Here is a 23,373-nt window from a genome sequence, read left to right as displayed (position 1 = left end):
AAAACTCCTTTAACTGCTCACACACAAGAGCTTTAAGAACTTTGGTCAGCACAGATAGATTAGATATTGGTCTGTAATTAGTTAACACTGCTGGGTCGCCCCCTTTTAATAGTGGAATAACAAAAGCTGATTTCCATACTGAGGGAATTTTATTCGTATCCAGTGTGAGGTTGAAAAGTGTTGCGACATTCAATAAATGTGGTAAAGCTACAGCTACATAATCTTTGGTGAATTTGACTACATGTCCACTCTTACCAGTTTCTTTTTGCTCTCTCTCTTTGCTGTCTTCACCCTGCGCTCTCTCTTTCTCTCCCTCTCTGTCCTCTCTCAGTCTTAAAACTTAAATGTTACAGTGAATAAAAGGCATATGGATTAGGAGCTGTACTGTAAACAAACACTGAAGCCCAATTGCTTGAGCAGCCCCAAAAAACAGTTTTAATTCACCTATGCCCCATAGCAAATGCCTTTCAAGTTTCAAGTGAGACCATGCTTCATGAGCTTTTTTTTAGTTTCAAAAAGACATATATATGAATTTACAGACTCCCCAAGGTCCATGTCAGCTGAAAGGACAGGGTAACCTGGGCCTGGACCCCTGGGAGCCATTCATCACACAAGTATTGACTTGGGACGACAACGTTTATGAGTAAGTCAAATATGTTAATATCTCTATAGTTAGAAATAAAGCATGAAACAGACAATGTCATGACATTAAACAAAAAAAATGGCAATAAGATGTGGACAGCCACTTTGAGGCCCACAGTGGTTGAAATGTTATGACTGAGGCCACGATTGTGTTTTGATGCTCTAACAGTCTCCTGCTGGCAGGTCAGCAGTCACGGCTTGGATCCAACCTCCACCATTTCTAACTTCCTCTGTTCCTCCTCCAGGTTTCTTATCTCAGTTCTTCTCTGTCCACTGTGAGACTTCATATATTATGATGAGTCACATCTACCTCGGGAGCAGGCTGTGTTGGTACAGTCATGCCTTAAGCCTCCCCGGTAGTCAGATTTATCAGTGTCCTTCAATGGTCCCTCTGCTTGTGCTGCTTCTTGTGTTGTGGATGTTGTTTCTGTCGCTTGGTGAATTGTCATACCACTTTCTCAGATTGCACTTGTCAGCGATGTTAACCTAGAACCTAGAAATCATCTTGGCTGCATGTTGGAAGATGTTGTGACTGTAAGGTATGAAGCCCCTTATTGCCAGTTGTCTTACGTTTTCCACTGCTCCAATGATAGTGACGTTACGTTGAAGTTAATGCTCATAGCGAACAGGAATGGTGACCATCTCTTTCTGTAGGTAGTCTTTGGCCTTGAAGTGACGCTTGAACCCTCTCAGGTAACTGCTGATTATTCCCTTGATATGGTTTGGGATGTGATAGTGCTTCAGTGCTGTTCTGAGAAGATTGTGAGGAATTAGGCGAGTCCAGCCAGACTGCTGTCAGATTTCTTTGACCTGGCTTTCATGTATAATCTTGCTCAGGACCAGGGCCATTTTTTTTTACATTTATGAGGCAGCAGACTAAGAAAAGATGCTTAGACTCACTTCTTACCTGGCTATAGCCTCTAGGTTATCCAGCAGAAATGTTTTTCACCAATGCTTTCCCAAGGCAAGTGAGAGTCGTCATCTCTCCAGCATGTTCTCTCCCAGTTACACATGCAGGATCCATCCTCGTCAGATGTTCTACTCTGAGTCGTCCTAGATGAACAAGCTCCTCACTCATCTCTATGTTCCTGAAGTCAACTTGGGCAGCTGGGGATGTGGCTGCCAAAGCCACTGACTGCTACTTGATCTACAAAGCACCAGACCATTATAGCTCTCTCTGCCCACACAGGAGGGTGGACGCATGAATCTTGTTCTGGGTAGGCCCGACCTGGCCCAGTGGGCTAAGGCTCGGCCACTCAGTGCTCATTTGAATGACACTTAATCTAACCCACCGCTGAAGACCATTTTGTGCTGGGAGGTCCACCAGAAAAAGTTTCTGTCGACAACACAGGTCTTGGGAACATGATTAGATGGTGATGGATGGAGGGGTTATTACAGTAAATCAGTGCAAAATATTAGACCGTACAAAAATAAATCTAAAGAAAGCAAAACAACATAAATCTGTGCAGACAGAATTATCAATATGTTCAGAAAACCAGCCTGAAAGGCTTGGAAATAATATGACAGTAAGTAAGTTTAACACCCCCCCAAACAAACCCAAAACATCCATTTGTAAGAAAACCATTTACTTTGCCATTACTCCTTGAATAGTTTTACAATGCTTTAACATCAGTTTAAATGGGATTTTTCTGATTTAACATTATCTTGAAATAAAGTGTTATCTCTTTTTAATTCAAATGTGATTTTTTCACATTTGTAAAAAGCAACCGCTGGAAAATAAAAAGCATCATCTTATGCAGCTATTCTTTCAATAAATTCAAAAAGCCACAATTTTCCACAAAATAGACCCAGCCTTATTTCAATTGCAGACTCTCAAAATTGTGCACTATTCTGCTGACAGCTGTTATGTTTTAGGACATTCATTTTCTGGATAGACCTGTCTTTATCTACTTGTAATCCCAAAATGTAACAATTTATGTTCAGAGTTACTTTTGCCCTCATGACATTTTGTATGTCCTCACAGTGGGACACAGAAAATAAATTTGACTCAAACAAAAAACTAAAGTCACACAATGAAAACAATGTTACCTTTGATTCCAGCCCACATCTAAGTTCCAAGCTCAACAGACAGCTGTGTTTACACCATGTATTCAAGAGTTAAACCAACCGGTTACAGGTGGACATTTTAAAAGCAGTGATGTCCTAGTCCTTGAACTTTAAATGGATCATTATATTGTAGAAAACAAATTTTCAACCATGTAAAAGCCTGAAAGGAAACTCTGTGACCATTATTCACTGCACAGAAGAGCAGTGGCTCTTTGTAGTGCCTTAAACCTGGATTCTTTTTAGCACCGGGCCAGCAGAGGGCGACTCCTCTAATTGTAGATAAGTGTAAGGAAAATGGCCTTTCACTTTTTAAATCTGTAACCTCAGTTATACTTAAGATTGTAAGTAAAGCTTTAATAAATAGAACACAGTGCTCATTTATGATATTATTATGCCCCTAGTCAGAGTAAAAAAGAAACATAGAATAGGATCTACCTTCAGTTCTAGCCAGTAAGCCCTGACGTGCAGGGGTGGATCTAGAGAAATAGTCCTAGGATGATGTGAGGGTGGAAATCCCATGGGGTGGCAAAATCAATGTGCAGGTGTTACATTCTGTAATATTTATTAGATATGCTTAAAATACACGTTTCATATAAACATGGTCAGTAACCTTCTTATTGGCTTTAGGCCAAATAATAAAACATTTCCGTTACATAAAAAATGTGCATTTTGATTAAATAAAGATGTAGCTCAATAAGTATAAAATCCAGAATACTACACAACATGAGGTGGATCAGTTGGAAATACAGTTTTTCTAATTTCAGTTTCACATTCTTGCGTTAGGAAAATAATCAAACTGTTACATGCTTACAAAATGTCAGGAATCTGCACTGTCATGACCAAGTTTTTCACCAAAAGGTAGGTTTTTTTTTTATGATTTATTGGGTTATGACACTCACCTTCATTCAATTTCCAGATTGTAACAATCAGCCACCTGTGCTGAATCTGAAATGCCCATGATGGTGATTCAAAATATGTTCTGGCACAATCACAGATTGTTGCTACTCACAACAAGAAATACATTTTTAATTTTTTGAATCTATATTGAATTTTAACTGTCGCTAGGCTCAAAGTGTTAATGTCAAATCAAATCAAATCAAATCACTTTTATTGTTTTTATTATTTTTAATGTTAGCTTATTTTAATAAAAAAACAAAACAAACATTGTCATATGTCAGAGGATTTGCTTTTTTTGATACAGCTATGATGACACTTGCAAAACTGAGAAAAGAAAAAGAAAAAAGATCCAAGGCTCTCTATCTTCTTTGCTGTGTGGGTAAATATAACACAATACCACTTGGTGGCAGCAAGCAAGCAGGTAAATGCAAAGCATGAAAAGATTTTTCCAAAAAGCTAATTAAATACTCATTATTGACACGCTGAGCTGTAGTAACTAATTGTTTCTTACAGAGCAAAGTAATGTGACAGAATGTGATGTGTTTGATGGCAGAAAACAACAGGAGGAAATCACTCTGGACAGGAGAAGACATTGGCATTGATAAAGAACATACAATAAAGATGTGAATAGGTGTCACTAGGTAAGTCCATCAGGTTGATTGAAATGCCAGTATTAAATAGAATAATTATAGGCTAAATTCTGCTGGTTTTGAGTAATATCTCAGCAGTTTCATTGTATTTGAGTATCACCACAAGAAAGTGACTGTGAATTCTTTTGGTAAAACTTTGTAAAGCACAACAAGATCAAAGTTTTGTTATAACCTTTAGCAGCACAAAGGTGAATAGAGATTAAAACTTGTTCGGTAATCACGTAGATTATAATCTATGAAATTTCTACATTCGATTAGTTTGTCGTCATTTCTTTACATCTGAAGTAGAATATATCAGAGGGGTTCTTCATCTTCCGACTTACAAGGCGGTGGAAGGCATGCAGCCACTGACTGCTTTAATTATTAATAAAAGGTAAAGGAAACAAAACTCAAAGTAGTATGCAACAGTGTTCCTACCTAAAAAAAACCCTCCGCTCATAGCTTAAGGTCTTGTGTTTGATTACACAACCACCACACGTTCCGTCTCCAAACAGGGATTCAGTTGCTCTTCCTGGGTGATACTATTACAGTTTAAGAACGCTCATATGTCATTTCAGCAGGAACTCCTATAAGGTTTTTTGGGAGTCAGAGGGTAACAACCTGTTCTGTTACTTAAGTAAAATGATATGTTGTGTAATTTAAAAATTTGAGTGCAAATTAGACTTCTGCACTTCCTCTTGGCTCTTGGAAAATCTAGCAAATCCCATGATTTGGTAACTTTGGGAATTTCAGATGGGGAGGACACTCCTGTTGGCTGTTCTTTAAATGCTGATGCTCCTGCACATCAAGGGAGCTCTTCTTCATTTAGCTTGCTCTGAGGACAGTTTCCAAGGACAGTTTCCTGATAAAGAATGTAGGGTAATTAACGAGAGCAGCCTGGAGGATATGGATTAGGAAAGCAGGGAATGAACAAAGGAAAAAATGTCAATACTATGAATTATTTGTCCCATTTGAGACTCCACCTCCCAAAATACAGTAAAATTGAAAAATATATAGTTAACTTACAAATGACAACAACTGGTAATTAAAGAATGTATAACAGGGTGAAATATAAAGCACTGTTCAGTGTTCAAACTCATTTGTGATAGGCCATGAAGTTGTAGCCAAAGGCTTCTGTGGGTGTTTGAGAGCCATTTTCTTTGTCCATCTTGAAGTCATCAAGTCTGAAGTAGAGTTGGCCTTTCACTTTCACCCTCATGCTACTTTTTGCATGTTTTCTCAACCACTGCTGTTTCCTTCACCCAAGGGTGGATCTGTGACCTCCAACAGAAACGCCAGCTCGACCTTCCTGCCAGCATTCCAGCACACACACATACACACAACCACTGTGGTTCCGAAAACAGCAGAAAGGGTAAATGATCATAACAAATAAATCAAGAAAGAAAAAATAATTAAAGCCGATATGCTTTACAGTTTATTTTCACCTCTGAACACAGGGAGCATACAGGGCAGGGAGATGAAAAAGAAACACTGTTCTGACATTTTATGGCAGGGTGAGCAAGCACACCTGCAGAGACACAGAAAGGAAGAGAGAGAGATAAGAGTAGAGCAAAGTAGCGAGAGAAAAGAGGTGGAGCAACACAGAGTAAAGAGCTGCTCAGAGAGGCAGAGCAGTCTGCACACATCATCAGCTTGTCTCTTTAGGAGGACGAGAGCAAGAGAGAGTAAGAAAGTGGGTTAAGAAGAGACAGACGGAAAAAAGGAAGAAAAGAGAAACTGCATCAAAGAAAAGAGAGAGTTGTTGTTGAGCTGGGAATCCATCCAGCAGACTTCAGTTTGTGTCCAAAACCAGTTAAAACCAGAGTGACGGGGAGCCGTGAGTGGGAGGACAGACTGGTTTCTAGCCACAGGGAGTAGACTGCAAAGCACCATGGCTGACAATGTGAATGAGGAGTCGGATTATACTCCGGGGAAAGATGAGCTGGACTGGGGCTATGAGGAAGGTAGGCTGGGCTCTCTCAGCATGTGAAGGGATGCTGGAGATGTGTGAAAAGCTAAGGATCAGGAGGAGTTTTAAGGGGGACAACCCAAAACTTTACACTTTTTCAAAACATTTAAAAAAAAATGCAATTTGATTCTTTAGTTGGATTTGGGTTATACACTGTACAACATCTGTCAGACCAATATGTTTTTAAAACACCACTAATGGTTTTACTCTCTCATCTCCTATGCTGTAGGTTGCTCGAACGGCATGATTTACAGTCAGTCATATAGAAAAATATCACAAGAACAATATCACTTTTTGCTGGCAACAATATCAAGTTGCCAGCAAACAGCTGTTTATCACTGCACTGCTAAAAGTATAGGAGACTTGCAACAGACAGTTGTTGGTCAGAGACTTACAGCAGAGCAAAGATTTCCTTGGACTCTACAATTCATACAATAAAACTCAAAAATGACTTGGCATTAAGAGCTGTCACTCATATATCACTCATATATCTTTGTCTACAGAGAAACTGAATAAAGCACATAAACACTTGAACATAGGTTACAAACATGACTGTCATACTGTCAGTATGTCATGTAGTTATGTGTTCACTTTGTCTTTCTGCTAATGCTGCTTTTACTGAGCATCGAGGGATATACTGTCACACTGAACTGTGAAATTCTTACTGTAAGTATACTAAATTATATGGAATACCATGTATATCTAAGACACTAATATTTGACATGCAAATACCTGGTTAGCTAAGAGGAGATGAGAGGTTCCCACAGGAAATTCTTCATCTTAATTTATAAGCACAAGTACAGAACTTCCTTGCTATGAGCTGACAGAGCTCACTGCTGTGTAATAAGCAAAAGTTTCCTTTCTTAGGACTTAGCTAAGGTGTCAGTCACATAGACCTAGAGGTTGGTTGACCCCCTGACAACCTCTGGTCACCAGGGAAAAATGTTGCTGGCAAATTGTTGCTGCTATTGCCAGGTGAAATCAGCTACACCAGGAATCTGCTTGTGATAGCTTTGGTCACCTGCAGTTTGCATTGAAGACAGACTTTTCTACAACGAGTTGTCATTTACGCCACAAGCTTTAGTCAAAGTGGAACAAGTGCAGTATAAATTGGGTTAGGGTTAGGGCTAACCCTAACTTTTACTCTGACTGCTCTCAATTTCTCATTTTCGTCACTCTTAGTTTCACTAACAGTTGGTGAGTAGTTTGCAAGTGTTTACAGAAATTTCAGCATCTTCCATATAAACTGCTGCAAAGGTGGCAGCCTGCTATCAAGTAAAGCAAAGGGGGTTTCTCAAAGAAGGGTTTTGGTGTACCACTTTACATCTGCTTGCAAACACTTTCTTGATAACAACAGCCAGCAAGTTCCAGCAACCACCCACAACCAGTTAAAGAAAGCACATCTTTCTGCTGCAACCAGTGAATTACAAGGTCACTGACTAACTGGTCTGCGATTTGATCAGTTGGTTTCACAGAGACTGCCAGAACCTCCAACAACCACTGAAGGTGCACATTTTCCCTGCTGAGTGGTGGCTATCAGATGGCCACCAACTAACGCCTGTGTGGCTAACAAGCTGGCACAGTCATTTCTTGATTAGCTTACACATAAGAATGATATCATCTAACACTAAAGTTAACAACACCAAATTCTTTTCCAATGGCTGAAGCAAAAAAACCGTAATTACTCACAAAGCTAAGTCCTTAATTTGAGGTCATTAAAGCAACAATCCGCAATTTAGTAGTGCCACTGAAATTCTCACTGCCTTTAGTAAACTGTTGTTAAGGCTTTAGTTGCTGAGGAAAGCGAGAATGTGACCACTGCCCCATGCTTCTTTGCTATGGTGTGAGTAGTCAGCCAGTGAGGACCGTCTATCTGCAGTCCCAACAGAAAGGCACACTGTGAGGCCTGAGCTCCTTGTCTTGGAGGCAGATGGGTGTACTGGACTTTCCATGAACACGATACTGCCTGTGTGTATTTCGTTTTTCTAAAAACACAGCAGGTTGTGCACATTGTACACATCTCTTACTGTTGCAGTCAGCTGAAAAGTGAAGCAAATTCTGTCTTTCAGTGGGATCACTTTCTCTACACTTGTTTATCTTCACACTCTATTAAACTGATAGCAAAGGCCTTACTAGTGTTGTGCTGTGAACAGGTGATCTGTCTCATTTAGGACAGACTTGCCCTGTTTTTACAACTGCAGTCTGCTTAATTTTGTTTTTATGAACAGTAATCTCATTGTCACACTCACTGCAAGAAGTCCTGTTTACTAGACACTGAGAGGAAGCAGAAAGAAACTCAGGACCAGAATGAGGACAAGGCAAAGAGGAAGAGGGACTTAAGACCAGTTTTAGCCAGTCTCGTGTCCCCACACGTTCTTCTGAAACCACCGTTTTCCTCTCAAGCACACACCCAGATCTGTTTATATCACTTCAGGGGATATTATTTGACTTTGATTTTGTGGCGACAAACCCCAATTTGAACCACAACTACTATTTAAACTGTTTGATTAGTATGAAGATGGATGGATAGATGGATGGATGGATAGATATCCATGGAGTTTGGATATATATATATATATATATGAGAGAGAGAGAGCAGCAAACTCCAATAAATAACTATCCATCCATATGGTACCATAAAATGTGCTTTCATTGTTACTAGGCTACCATTGCCATATTTATTATAATAATTACAGGTTATGACTTTACTGCTTGTAGACTTGCTAATAAAAAAACATTTCTGACTCCCCTCTTATATAAAACAGCCCCCCCCCCCCGTTCCTCCAGTAGGAAGAGCAAATGACCAGTCAAGTTGGATGACTTGTTGAAATCTTAACTGGTAACTGTACTCTAAACATACAATTCCCTGTCTAGTACATGTTTGCTCACTTGCGAGGCTAGTGAGCAAGCACTAGCCATGCAAGTGAGCTTTGTTAGCATGGCTAACAACATGAAGGGGATTTTTTCTGGTATGGGAAAAAGACCAAAGTGAATGACAGCTGAATTGATGGTTAAGTTTCAGGGTCAGTGATTGGGTTGGACCAGCTGTTGGTAAAATAAATCTCTAAAGGTGTATCTTAATTTGGATACTTGTGTTACTGGCACACAACATTAAGTACACAACATATTTCCTTCCTACATGAATTTAGACTGATTGCATGTTCACCAATTAAAACCTGAGTTGTGAGTATGGCATTTGAAACCTTTGACTGTGATTGGATTGCTGCCTGCTGTCAGCATCTGATCACAGATTGTACAAACTTTCACCAAAAATCCAGAAGCGAAACTGCAGAAAGTTAGAAACTGATGTCATTGAGCGAAGAAGAAAAATAGTGTTGCTATTTTTATGACCGATTCCATGAACTCATTAGGGAAGTTTTTACAGATTTTCCCTCTAGACTTCACCGGAAGTCTTTTTGTAACCATAGATATCTATCCAATCCATCCATCCATCCATCTGAGAGGCAGGGTACACCCTGGACGCCAGTCTGTTGCAGGGCTTATTGCAACCTCGTACCCTTCATATGGCATGCAGATTAAGCCACTTCCATGCTGCTTTCATTTTTTTGACCCTTAAACAATATTTGATGCTGCTTATGAATGCTCTGAATAAAGCTGTCAGTGAAAGCCATTATTTACCTCAAATGGTACTTAGGGAAGTACTTGATTTGAGGCACAGGATGGACGCCTATTTAGCAATGACCAAGTCATAAGAGCTGTTTTATGTGGTGTATATTGTTTAAATTACGTGTAGATGATGACTTTGGTAACATATTACAGCTAGTCAAAGTTTGAACTTTGAAACAGCTGGTGCAACAGTTCCCTTTACTTTTAAGTGTGACTTGGCAGAACACTTAAAACTGTGCAACCATTTTTAATGGTCATGTTCTTAGTAAGCCTATATGTTACAACAATAATCTGAATGTATGCTCTATTTCATGTGCATTTTTATGCCTATTTTTGCTCATAAAGGTGTAGAATGGGGACTTCATTTCCCAGCAGCCAATGGCGAGTACCAGTCTCCCATTAATCTAAACTCCAGGGAGGCTCACTACGATCCGTCACTCCTGGATGTTGGATTGTCACCAAACTACGTGGTGTGTCGAGACTGCGAGGTCATCAATGATGGACACACTGTCCGTATTATTCTCAGGTCCAAGTCAGGTAACTCCCAGCAGCCATGACATCATATCAGCAAACACAAATTGTTGACTAAACTGCTTTGAAACAGGATGTATGAATAGTTTTTGAGATTTGGTAGGAGGTGATTAATGTATATTTTTCTCACAAGGGAAAAGCAAAAAAGTTGCATCGCATCACAAATGACCCCTTTCTCTCACACCGACTATTATTCTGACCTATTTAGCCTTCTTCCTGTACGTGCTTGATCATAAACCATCTGGTTTCCTGTGACAGTGGTTACTGGAGGTCCACTGCCAAGCGATCACGAGTATGAGCTTCATGAGGTTCGATTCCACTGGGGCAAAGAGAACCAAAGAGGATCGGAGCACACGGTCAACTTCAAGGCTTTCCCTATGGAGGTAAACCAAGGAGAAAAAAGAGAAAAAAGCAAGGCCATAACCACGAAGCACACCCCAAACACCAAAGAAATGCACTCATTTGTTTAGACTTGTCTTCAGCTAACACTGTAGTTTGATGAGTCCTTGAAGACAAAATCTTTTTTTTCTTTGAAAAGTATCTGCTTTGATATCAATAGCATTGTTCCACAGTCATAATCAAACATTCTGTGACTCCGTGTGTCTGTGAAATCTTTACGGTGCGTTCTCTGACAGTTCATCAAGAAACTGTACCACTCCATCCAAAAACCTACATTTATATTTTCATTTTTTTTTTGTTTACAAATGTGTGAGCTGTTTCTACTTTGGTTTTTACTCCACGTTAGGTCAATCCCATTTTTATCTTGTCATCTACAACAACTTTGCATTTCCCAAAACTGGACTCCATCTTCAAACACTAATGTTATAAATTCTGGTGAACTTTCTTAGATAACGTTCCTGCAGAATATAATATCTGGCATTTTACTGGACCTCAAGGTAAATATCTAATAAATTCCTAATTATTAGGACACCAAAAATATATGAATCTGACAACAGAACATTGGACTTGCTGGTCTACAAATGTCCCATTTTCCCATTTTTAGTGTTTGTCCGTAGTCAACAAGGGAAAATTGTGTGAAGAGAGCTTGGCTTATTTGAAGACAGTGGTAAATACAGTTTACTGTGTCGATTGTACTGAGCTCAATCTACTGCAGATATTATTCTCAGTATAGCTCAGTGTCTCTTTCCATTCCTGTTTGTAGCAGCAGAACTACCCTTTTACGATAGCTTATGTTTCCTTTTACAAAACACATTATCAGTTCTCAGTGCAGAAGGCTATTGATAATGAAACAGGCAGCTCAGAGATCACAAAGATATTATACATTAATGTTTTTCCACTGTGTCTGTTGTAATAAGACACATAGCATGGCAGCTGTAAGTCCTATCATGTATGTAACTTCAGTCTGGTCTTGTATTTACTGGTTTCAGGGTCGAAGCTTTGTACACGTCCCTTTGTTTATGTGGAAGCCCTTACAAAAAGCCTTCAGTCACCACAAGCTGATGGTTTCTCACTCACTCACAACTTGTCCTCTCTACAGCAAATGCCACTCAATCACAGATTGTAATGTGTTGTTTCTTTGTGTGCAGCTTCATCTGATTCACTGGAACAGCACTCTGTTTAACACATTGGAGGATGCTCTAGGGAAGAAGAATGGAGTACTTATCATAGCTCTTTTTGTGCAGGTAAGCATCCAGAGCCAGAAGGCTGGCAAAGTGACCTGATAAAGGATTGATTTACAATGTCTGTTTATTCATAGCCAAGAAACTATTTTCCATGTCAGTCAGAAACATCGTTAAAGTCAGTGTCTTTTCAGTCCTGGAAGTTAGGAGGTGGAGCATTCATGGAATGAAGTTGTTTTTCCTGCACATTCCACATACACTTGTTATTGTGAACTGGGAAATCTGGGGGCCCAATACTTTGAACTCTTTGTCAAGTGTTGTGTGTATTATCCTACTGAAAAAGACCAGTGGCATTAATGAATACTTTCTCCACAGAGAAATATGTGTTCTGCAGTAATGTTTAGGCAGGTCAAAGCAACATCTACATGAATGCAACTGAGGCTTACCAGCAGAAAATCATCACACTGTCCCCAGTGTGACAGACATTGTCAAAACTAGTTATTGCTTGATATATTGCATTTTTTAAATGTTTGAAAATGTCTGTAAAGCTTCCACTGAAGAACTTTAAAAGAAAGAAAGAAATACAGATACCCCCCCCCCCAAAAAAAACAAAACAAAACATAAATTTAAATAAATTTCTTCATAAAACAGATGCATTTTTTTCTCCATGCTTAAAAAAAGACACTTAAACACACCATTTCTCCCTGTTAAGTGCAGCTCAGGGGAAGTGCCATTTAAAAAGGCTGTCCCATTTTCCATGTATATGATCCAGCTACAGAGTGTTTGGTGACATCTTATGCAGCCTGTGAATGCTCAGTTAAACACAAAGTAAAAGGTGCTGTCTTTCTGTGGAGTTCTAAGTTATATGCTGGCTCCCTAAACTGGGACTGAGCCACAATGCTCGTTTTAAGTCTAGTCTTGACATGCATTTTTATAAACATTTGCTTTTATCAGCCCTAATGTGATTTCCTTCCTAGCATTGTAAAAGCTGTTTTCCTAAATGACTGATCAGATAAATTCTAGATGTGCTTGGTGTGACCTGAGAATGAGTCAGTTTGGAATGTATTGTTTGCCACGTTCCTGTGGAATTCCCCTGATTTACATGCTTAATGCACTCCATAAGGAATAATCCTCAGCTCATGAAATGAGACCGGGTTTTCAAGAACTCTCAGTAGACCTCTTGAAAAGCTAGTCTGCTGAGAAACCTGCTCAAAAACCTTGACAAAAAACAGTGGCTATCTCACTCTTTCTTCAACCCAAAACATTCCTGACCTCAGACCTAACACTACACACATCCTGTTCTCAACAGAATTCTTACTTCATTCCCTGTTTACTTCCTGCAGACATAAAAGTATAAAAGTCCTGCTTAAACACAATCACTGGTAGCATTATCGTTATCAACTAGTTCAAGCTGAAATAAGGACTACTTTGTCAGTTGTGAAACCAAACATGCTTACTTTTTTATCAGATTGGTAAAGAGCATCTGGGACTGAAGGCCATCACTGAAGTTCTCCAGGACCTGCAGTACAAGGTGTGACTGAATTAAAAAAAAATCTGAGCAGATGAAAGCATCTTAAAATGCTGGATTTGTAGGATGCATGTACAATGAGAATAATTATCTTTGTGTTAATGCCACCAGGGGAAGAGCAAGATAATCCCCTGCTTTAATCCCAACACTCTGTTACCGGGTAAGCAAGGATGTCTTGAGCACCGATACAGATTTGTAGCTATTGCCTCCTGATAACACCCATACGATTTTTGTGTGGGTGTGAGATAAAGTTGAAAAAAAATGCAGATCATGTCCTCATTTCAGAAAGTCAACTGCATGATGGGATGAAGAAATTGTTTTTTGTTCAGCCTTGAGAGCTGAAACAATATCATCAAAGTATAACTGATGTTTGCTTTTTCCACAAAACCTGCCCACAGATCCATTACTGAGAGACTACTGGGTGTATGAAGGATCTCTGACTACACCACCTTGTAGTGAGAATGTGACCTGGATTCTCTATCGTTACCCTCTCACCATCTCACAGTTACAGGTAAAACAAATAAAGCAGGTAAAGTAAAGCATCCTCTGCCTTTTTAAGGTTTTTTTTTGTTTTATTTATTTTTCTTCTTCTGTTTAATCCCAGAATTATTATCTCAGCCTTAAAGGCCCTTTCAGCTCAGTGTTTTGGGTTCCTGACAGGCAAAGTCCTCGGGCAGCTGTTTTCTCAGAAGAAGCTACAGCATCAGCTGCTGATGGTAGTGGAGTGTTTAGCTGCTGATGAGACGGATATATTTTGCCAGAAATCAGTGGAGAATATAATGGTGAATACAGTAAAGGGTTAATGTATAATTGTCAATCTTTCATAATAAGAAGAAAAGAAAAAAACCCTAGATGCAGAAAGCTGCAAAACCGCAAAACCCTGCTGCTTTTCACAATAAAAGCATTTCAGGAACTTTATAAAGTGGTCCCAAAAAGTTGATTCTGGTCATCTGGACGTAGCGTTTTCAGTGAGAGAAATGTTTCGCCACTGATCCAAGTGACTTCTTCAGTCTCAGCTGACTGAAGGTTTCCAACCTTATATACAGTAGATTTGCATAATGACTTAAACTAGCACCACTGAATGACCAATGGGCTGTGAGGTCTGTTTCTTGATCATTAGTAAGCAAATTGTCATGACCATTGATCAACAGCCACTGATCAATGACCTTGCCTGACGAGTTACTTATTCTGTGTTGTGCCATCTTAGCCAGAGGTTGTTTGGCTTCTCCAATGTATAAATCCTGGCAATCCTCCTTAACAGCGTACAGTATATTACTCTGTTTGTGTCAGGGGACCTGATCCTTGGGGTGGACCAATTTTTGGCTCAGCGTGTTTTGGGGTTTAAAAGCCACGGATGCAGTGTTTAGAGAAAATGCGTCTCAGCTGTTCCGATACTCCTGACACATACAGGATGACCACAGGTTTTCGCTTAAGCAGCGGTTGCCCTTCTCTCCTGGATCAGCTGGAGCTTTCTTTAGGTGCTCTAACAAATGTCCAGCTGGGATAACCACATTTACTCAGGGCCTTCTTGAAGCGCTGTTCTTCTGCTTCGCTGGCTGCTGAGTCTGTTGGGATGGTGTTCCCTCTATGTTGCAGCGTCCTGATGACACCCAGTTTGTGCAGCAGTGGATGATGAAACCTTAAATACTGATCTGTATTCGTAGGTTTACGGTACACACCAACTTTTAAATGTCCCCCATTACTGATGGAAATCTCACAGTCTAACAAGGCTAACCTGTCTTTTTTTTATTTTTTATTTTTCACTGAAAATTTCACATCTAGATAAACAGAATCAACTTGTTAGTATTTCCGTACCTGGATGGCTGAACATGCATCAAGATCTATTAAGTGGTGAATATTAAGAATATTAGCCTAACACTGATATACAAAATTTCTGTTACTAGTGAATAGTCTGTTTATCGGCAAAACACATTTTATTTCTCTTATGAAACAAATTGTAGATATCTGCTGCAGCAGTAAAATAAAGTAGACATCAGCAAAATTATAGGCCATGAAACATGGTAACGGCTACCCATGACAAGTGTAAGCCAATCAGTTACATTGCTTTTACTGGCGTGGCTCTTCTACTGCGTTCAGTGTCTGTATTGTTCATGTTTGAGGGGGTTTCTCATTTTCTACATCCTGTCTTATATGATCAATATGTCAGCCCTGTATGTATTTTTAAATTGCACAGTAATGCTAGTCCACAGCTCTCTAGCAGTTACTCACAGTACAGGAAACCTTTACACTCACTACCAATCAATAAGTCTGTCGAGTTTCTTTTGATACATTTTTATTTGAATTTAGCCTTTGGGTCTCTCATGCTTTACTCCAGCAGCCTGATGTAAAGGATGATGACAGTAACCATCTGACATTTAATTCAGGCTTTCATGTTCCCTGCTTTCTGCTCCATTGAACCTGCAGAAATGCCAACAGAAAGGATGACTTCAGGCTCCCTCAGGCCATGCCCTATTGTGAATAATAAAAGCTGGAAAGTATCAATGGGTTAAAGATGATAAATTTTCTTATTTTTAGATGATAACAAAGCCAATCCTGCAAACAGGTGGTATATAGTATGTGTTTAAAGTTTTAAGTTAAGCCATTTTTATGGCTCCTTCCGCAACTATTAGTGCTTCTTGTTTGCAGCGTACAAATAGAAGTCCTAAAAGCAAACACTAAAACAGAAAAATCTTCAGTTGGGTTCTGGTTTTATGAGGGGCGTAAGTATAAAACCTGCCAAGTGTTAGGCAGTTCAGACAGCAGCTCTAGTTTCTCACCAGTTGATAAGCAGGCCCAAGCAGTGGGTTACACTAGAATAATATAGTCCTTTAACTATGCTATACATGCGACCTTCTGCCTGCCACCCTTTCCATTACACTTCTCTCTACATCCCTTTAAAGTAAAAAAGCAAAGTGTAAAAAAACACAGTTAACTCCAGCACACTGACCTGTATGCTGTTTTTTATGCCTACTCATGTACTGTGCTGCACTTTACTGTTCTTCTTTCTGTAACATGTTCTGTAACCACAGCAAGTATTTTAAAACAGCAGGTCCTTCTTACCTAGAATACACACCTCAAACATCCGGCTATTATTGACTCTGTGTGTGTGTGTGTGTGTGTGTGTGTGTGTGTGTGTGTGTGTGTGTGTGTGTGTGTGTGTGTGTGTGTGTGTGCTCAGTGAATGTGCATACATATCAGGCAGTTACTATGCCTACTATGTTGTTAGTATGTTGTAATGCACTTTGACAGCGTGCTATAAAGCTTTCCTCTGTGACACAGCTGCACGGCTGCATAAAAAGCCTCATATTTGTTTTGCCTGATATTGCTACCCCCTGCACAGTATGTGTGTGTAGATCATATCTGCACTTGCAGCATTTTCTCATGAACAGGAAGTCAGGTGAAAGATTATTCTGATCTGAGAATTATAAAAAGACCAGAATGCTCTTTTTTGTAGATGACCTGTCGAGCTGTTGTATTCAGAGATGAGTAAAAATGGTTCGTTTGTCCATCTGACATGCTAAACCAAAGCAAATAGTGAAATCACCAGAAATAACCCCTCCACTTTCTCTGTTATGAGGAATCACACATAACTTTAGTCCTTCCTTTTTATACCCACAAGCTTGTTTTTAGGAAGGTGAAAGTGAGGCTCTGAAGACTTTATACAGCTGACAGTTTGTCAGATTCTTTTCCTTAGACATGAATAAATACCTGCAGCGACACAATGCAATATAAAGTGAAGGCACAGTGGAACCTAAACCCACAATCACCACAGTGCTCCTCTTGTTGTGGTAAAAAGAAGAAAAAAAAAGAAGATTGCTATTCTACTACAGGGTAAGACATCAGAACATTTTAAATTGAATTAAAGTAAATTATGATAATTCTAAAATTCAGAAAGGAGGATTTTCTGGTGAAAAAGTAGCCCTGCGTCTCCAAGACCTCAACAGACTCCCTCAGTTTCTGTGTAAACATCTTTGTCATTGCAGATTGAGGAGTTTCGGAGACTACGGTCCCACGTCAAAGGTGCGGAGCTGCCAGAAGGGAATGATGGGATGCTGGGGGACAACTTCCGTCCCACCCAGCCGCTCAGTGACCGGACAGTTCGCGCTGCCTTCCAGTGACTCCCACTTTCCACCGCCATCTCAGACAAACTGTGGGACCTACAGATACAATCAAAGAAGGTAGCATTGTCACAGTGAGTTGCACTTCAATACAGTGTTCTGAGGTGGTCACGTCCTACTTTGAGGAAAAGGGTTTGTCTTTTCATATAAGGTCAAACCTATTAATGGAACGCATGCCTGGTATCGTACACCTTTCTTGCAGAGGGTTCAAGACAGATAATAGCAGTTTGTTAGGAAACAGTGACAGTACAATAGCAAATACAAAGTATTATTAGGAATTTTTTTTTATCAAGATGGTTTAAGATGATATTTACGCTCATTGTAACTCTGAGCCTCTGAGCGTGTTGTTGTACAGTGAATTTTTCTGACAACTCCCTACTGCTGTAAAAAAACCCTGACAAACAGCTGTTGATGCCCTCAGTGAGATCAAACCACAACAGCAAATCTGATGTAACTAAACTCAGAAACAGTGAGCTGAACAGCTCTAAAATGCTGTTTAGCTCACTGTAGATGGGGAATCAATAATTATCTGTAGATGTGATGACTGATATTTGAAAAAGTAACTATCACTTGCTCTACTTACCACCAAACACTTTGTATTTTTAGTCAGTTCAGCACATTTCCTCATGAGGGACAGAATTTTAATGAACTAGGCATACTGTCCCTGAGGTATTTGGGCCCTCAGAATCCATGGCACATAATAGATCAGGCCCTGGAAGAACTAACCCAGTTTAGTTACTAATGTGGGACCAACCTATATACAGCACAAAGTGCATGGAGAGATCCCAGATTTAGCTCAGCAGCACTGCAGGAGGAAGGCAGGGCAGAACTTTAGGACATCAGAACAGAGCAGGACGCTTAAAAATGCGACGACTGCAAAAGTGTAAGGCTAAAACAAACAACCTTGTTTACTATTTTTTATGTGCTGATGTGAAATAAACACGAATATTAAGCAGGTACGTCACTTTCCCCAAACATTGCATAATTACAGATGAGGTCACCTAGTACTGTTTAGATCAAAACAAATGCTTCACTTTTGAAGATAAACATTTTTGCGTTATTGGTTATGAGTCTGCATTCCTTCATTCTTATGGTGTTTCTACGCTGTTTTGAAGTTGTGAAGAAGAAGAAAGAGGAATATTTGTAGCTTTTCAGACCTCATTCTGGCTCAGTGTTAAAGGTAAGAGCACAAGTGCCTCGTGTTAAATACAAATGAGCGACGGTGGGCAGAAGCAGTAACCTTTTCTCACATCTCTACACTATCAGTTAGCCTTTTGCAACATAATGTCAGGGACAGGAACACAGTGTCTGCCTTGCAGTAAATTATCTCATCTGACATCGATGTAGCGTCTGTAACTTTTTAAATCAGAAAGTAAAACATGCTGAATTTGAGTTCATGGTCTGGGTAATGCTTTGCCACATGCGTGGGATCTTACATTATAATGCCGCTAAATAGCTTCCAACTTTTGTTAGTCCTACATGAATGGATAAAACTCATGCCCACGTCACGGGCTTGGCTCGGCTTACAGAAAGCCTGTAAGCCGAGCCAAGAAAAGCCAGAAAAACCTTCTGCAGAACCACATGGAATGATACTACAGAGAGTTCTACATGAGCTAACCTGTAAAATCAGTGGTGTGTCACGTTAAATGTCCAGAGGAAAACTGAGTGTTTCCATGTAGTCATGGTGTTTTGGGAATTGCGATCACATAATGAGTAAAACTGTCAGTTTACTGGTTTCATTTGAACTGAGTCATTTTGCCCAAAACAGCTATTTTTGCAGATGTAACAGCTCAACAGTGAACTCCCAGCTAGTGTTTACGCTCTGAAGGCTACACGGTAGAGCTCTTCAGGGTCATATAACTCTTATAGCCCTGTGATACCATAGAATGCTGTGGAAGATCTGAACTGACGTCCACTTAGGCCAAAGTCAAAGGACACAGACGAGAGTAACAGACGGAGTAAAAACTGAAGCAGAGGACAAAAAAGTGAGGGCTTGTTGAGAGCGAGGAAGTAGAGGGGTAACTTGGTGAAAGGAGGTAAAAATGCCAGAGGGATGAAAGAGGAGTGAGCGAGCAGAGGGAAGAAAATGGAAAGAAACAACAGAGGACTATTGTCTATGGTGTAAACAGATACTGATCTGGTCCCACCAGCAAAACACACCTAAGACAAGAGTTCAGACTATGGGAAAGACAACCCCTGGGGGAAATAGAGCCCCAGAGGTGGAGTTAAAAAAATATTTGTATGAAGTGTTATACGTAAGTAGGATTTTCAGGTATCTGTACTTGGGTTTTTATTTTTTTGATGACTTTTTGCTTTTAATCTATGCATTTTTACACAAATATCTGTACTCAAAACAGGCTTCTTTCTTCAAGTTCATTGTGTTTCATGTCACTATGTGTCTCTAAGCATCGACAAGCAAAGAGAGGAAAGAGGCTAAAACATATGCATATGCATGCATAATTCATAGGAGTATGCGTTGAGGTTAGAGTTGGTCTGAACCATCTGGAACAGCATTTTTGGTGCAGAAGCTGTGGTCATTGTGCTTCTGTTATCACCATGACAGCTGTAAGCATGAAACAGACTCCAAAGAAGCTCACGAGATACAACGGCTCAAAGTTGACAGGTTTTATTGTTACAAAGGGAGGTTTCTCCAAGGGAATTTAGTATGGGTGCATGGATGAGTGGCGCAGTGGTGATTTGAGTTTTTGATTCACAATTGAGTTGTAATTTCTTCAGCTGTGAGTTGACGAGCAAACTGTGGGGGAGCCAATGGTCAGAGCTGTTCAAATTTGATCAATGGGAGGCTGAGCAGGCAGGTAGGTCCGGAGGGTGAAAATTTGAATCAGCCAGACCAGCTTGACAGAGACAGGTAAGGGTAAAATAAACACAAGGGAGTGGATACTTGGACAGGTCTGAGAGTCATATAGGAGCCTAAAAAGGAAGGTTTTGGAATTCTGCGGTCAAGTTCAGACTCACACCAGATTGAGATACTTTGGCATGACTTTAAGCAGGCCTTCAATGCTAAAAACGCTCCAAGGTGGCAGAATCAAAACAATTCTGCAAAAACGAGTGGGCCAGAATTCCTCCTCTTCTTTGTGTTTGTGTTATTTTTGTTCAGTTGTGTGATCAAAGAGCTACGCAAACAGAGACCAATGCTGAACCAGCATGGGAGTAAGTATTTAATAGATTCAGTTGAGCAAATAAAGATCCTGCCTTGCAGCCTGTCTATCTTAGGAAAATAGTAGGGGATCAGACTAAATAATAACAGTAGAGTCGTTACCTTGAAATATGAAGCGCCTTGAGGCAGCTGTTGTTGTGATTTGGTGCTATGTAGATAAAATTAAATTGAACTGATTTTGGGGCGACATGAACAATATTATTTTCAAACTTCTGAGTTGACTTCATTTGTCAGAATAGTGAAAACAAAGCAACCCTGGAGCTGAGTTAAGACAATAGTACATATCCGCTACCAAACAACCGATTTCATATCATTCTGAAACTGATGTTCGACTACCAAGAGATGATTTTGTTTGTTTGTTCTCTTTTAGCAGCCAGATTTCTTTCTTTTTTGACCAACACTATGAAGTTGTTCTCAATTCTCTTTGGCAATGTACTTTCTTCCCACCCTGCTGCAACATGTGCCTCTTTTTGGCTCACTAGCTCAGCTCACATATATGTGACTTTATGTGGTACCTTCGAAGGAAAAAATAATGAACTTTTACAGAGGCTTTTTAACACCTCCTTCTAAAACACCTCAGTTTTGCTGGAGTTTCTTTCTCCAGTCTAAAGTAATTGGTTGTAAAAGTACAAACCTAGCATTTCCATCTGTGTGTTACAGTTTAGCTGCTGGACACATCTGGTTTTTCTCATTCTCCTAATCACATCCATATTTGTCTTTTTGTTACAGGAGAGAAGAAAGAAGAGGCGTGAAGAGAGTAGCAGCAGTGCAAGGATGTGGTTCTAGATCAGCCGCAGATTAAGAGTGAAGGTGGACAAAGAAGCTATTGATTACACCCCTTTACAGTGTGTGTGTGTGTGCTTAAGTGTAGTCTCTACACCCTCCTGCCCCTCTCTTTTAACATATGTAAAATCCCCCTCTGTTTGTGTACTGTAGTGTGGTATTGTGTTAATCTGCTGTGTCTGTCCTGGTGACAGGAGGCTTATAATCAGCCCATCTCTGCTGTCAAAACAAAAGGAAGCTTGAACCACAGATGTGGTACCTAGACACATCCGTGCGCGTACACACACACACACACACACACACACACACACACACACACACACACACACACACACACACATCCTTTGTACATTACGTGAATACAGGACGTTAATTATGCAAGACTGTACACATTTTACACAAAGTTTATGAGCTTATTTGAAGCTAAATTTCAAATGAAGTCACACAAAGAAAATATACACGTGTATTAAATCAAGCATCCAGCAAGATCTTAAAAGAAATCATGTTTCTATACAGCCTCTGTTTGAATCTTTTTAGCAAATCTCCATTGTTAGTATTTCTTTATTAAATGTCCCCCAAAGGGCTGGAGAGAGACAGGCAGGTGTACCGGCTGAATATTATTGGAAATTATGCACTGAAGGAATCTTTGAACTGAATAATTTTCCATTATTTCCATCAGCTTCCTGTACCTGATGCATTTTCACATCCGCACTCTGGAGGTTGGGCTCATTTTGTAGGTTAACCCTTCAATCCAGTGTATTTTGCTTATTTTCCAACTCAATATTTGAATTCTGGGACTAACATTGTTTAAAGGTTCAAAGTAATCCATATTTACAAGGTGTTGCTCTCCATGCCACTACCACACTGCTGCACCAGTTAGTGAAACAACTATGTTTAAGGGTAAAACATCAATTTTTACATGCATCCTGAACATTCTCAATATTTCTGAGGCTAACAAATAATATCCAGAACATCCTAATAACAAGGGAAAAAATTGATTTGTGCAAATTTATATTCTTGTGCATTTTTACATGACAAGTAAAGTAAGTAAAAAAAATATGAGTTGATTAACTTTTTGAGCATCAAAACGACACCATCAACTTTTTATTTTGGCAAAGCAATTTATGTTAATGTCATTGAGCCTATAGTCAAGTCATCTTCGCTTATGACCTGGATTACTCCCTGCAAAGCATAAACATGGTGCAACGATGCTGTGTGCACAGATGTGGGCGGTGAGCCAACGCACTGCAAGGCGAACATCTCAGCTGTTATTTTGTTTTGTATTTTAGACCACCTCTCTCGACAAACAGGTTTGAACAGCAGGTGGGTGAAGCTAGGTGCCTGAGATGACCATATTAGGGATATTCTCTCTCTCTGACATCATAAAAAGTTTAGAGTTAAAAAAATGTTTGATGCCTGAACTCACAGGGGTTACTTGTACATACACTGACCTCATTATTTGAACCTTAATATGAATGTCCAGCATTGAGACTATGTTCCTGAAAACCAGGGCAAAGCACAGTCAGTCCACCTTATCGTTTAGATACATTTCTGACCAAACTAACACAAAACTATACAGCCCATCATGAACCAGCAATTCTGAATAAAACAGTATTATGCTGGATGTCTTCACACAATCAACAGCTTTAATACTGGATATCAGTGTTCCTACTGAACTTTCAAATCCCATTCATCAGTGGGACACTGCGGCCACTACCACAACTTATGTGTTACTAGCACTGTTTTTCTTTTTAAAATTTGTGTATGTGTCAGTGTATTTGTGTGTTTGAATGCCTGGCCTCACTGTATGTGACTAACTGATCT

General features: G+C 39.8%; 1 protein-coding gene across 3 annotated transcripts; it reads left to right on the top strand.

Moving 5' to 3' along the window:
* Positions 1 to 5,837: 5,837 nt before the first annotated feature.
* On the top strand, positions 5,838 to 22,910 carry ca8 (carbonic anhydrase VIII). Of its 3 annotated transcripts, none has more exons than XM_005737573.2 (9): positions 5,838 to 6,199; positions 10,183 to 10,368; positions 10,621 to 10,745; positions 11,910 to 12,005; positions 13,411 to 13,473; positions 13,582 to 13,630; positions 13,869 to 13,981; positions 17,454 to 17,648; positions 21,496 to 22,910. In XM_005737573.2, the coding sequence occupies exons 1-8, from the start codon at positions 6,127 to 6,129 to the stop codon at positions 17,586 to 17,588; spliced, it is 840 nt and encodes a 279-aa protein (XP_005737630.1). In that variant the 5' UTR covers positions 5,838 to 6,126; the 3' UTR covers positions 17,589 to 17,648; positions 21,496 to 22,910. The 3 variants fall into 3 exon arrangements, with proteins under 3 accessions (XP_005737630.1, XP_005737629.1, XP_013767446.1); XM_005737572.2 differs by having other exon boundaries at positions 10,177 to 10,368; XM_013911992.1 differs by having other exon boundaries at positions 10,177 to 10,368; positions 17,454 to 17,662.
* The last annotated feature ends 463 nt before the right edge of the window (positions 22,911 to 23,373 follow it).

The sequence above is a fragment of the Pundamilia nyererei genome, unplaced genomic scaffold (genome assembly GCF_000239375.1).
Source record: "Pundamilia nyererei isolate P.nyererei 1_Seehausen unplaced genomic scaffold, PunNye1.0 scaffold00077, whole genome shotgun sequence".
Lineage (NCBI taxonomy): Eukaryota > Metazoa > Chordata > Actinopteri > Cichliformes > Cichlidae > Pundamilia > Pundamilia nyererei.
The sequence above is the reverse complement of the archived record's forward strand: the minus strand, read 5'-3'. Positions and strand labels throughout refer to the sequence as shown.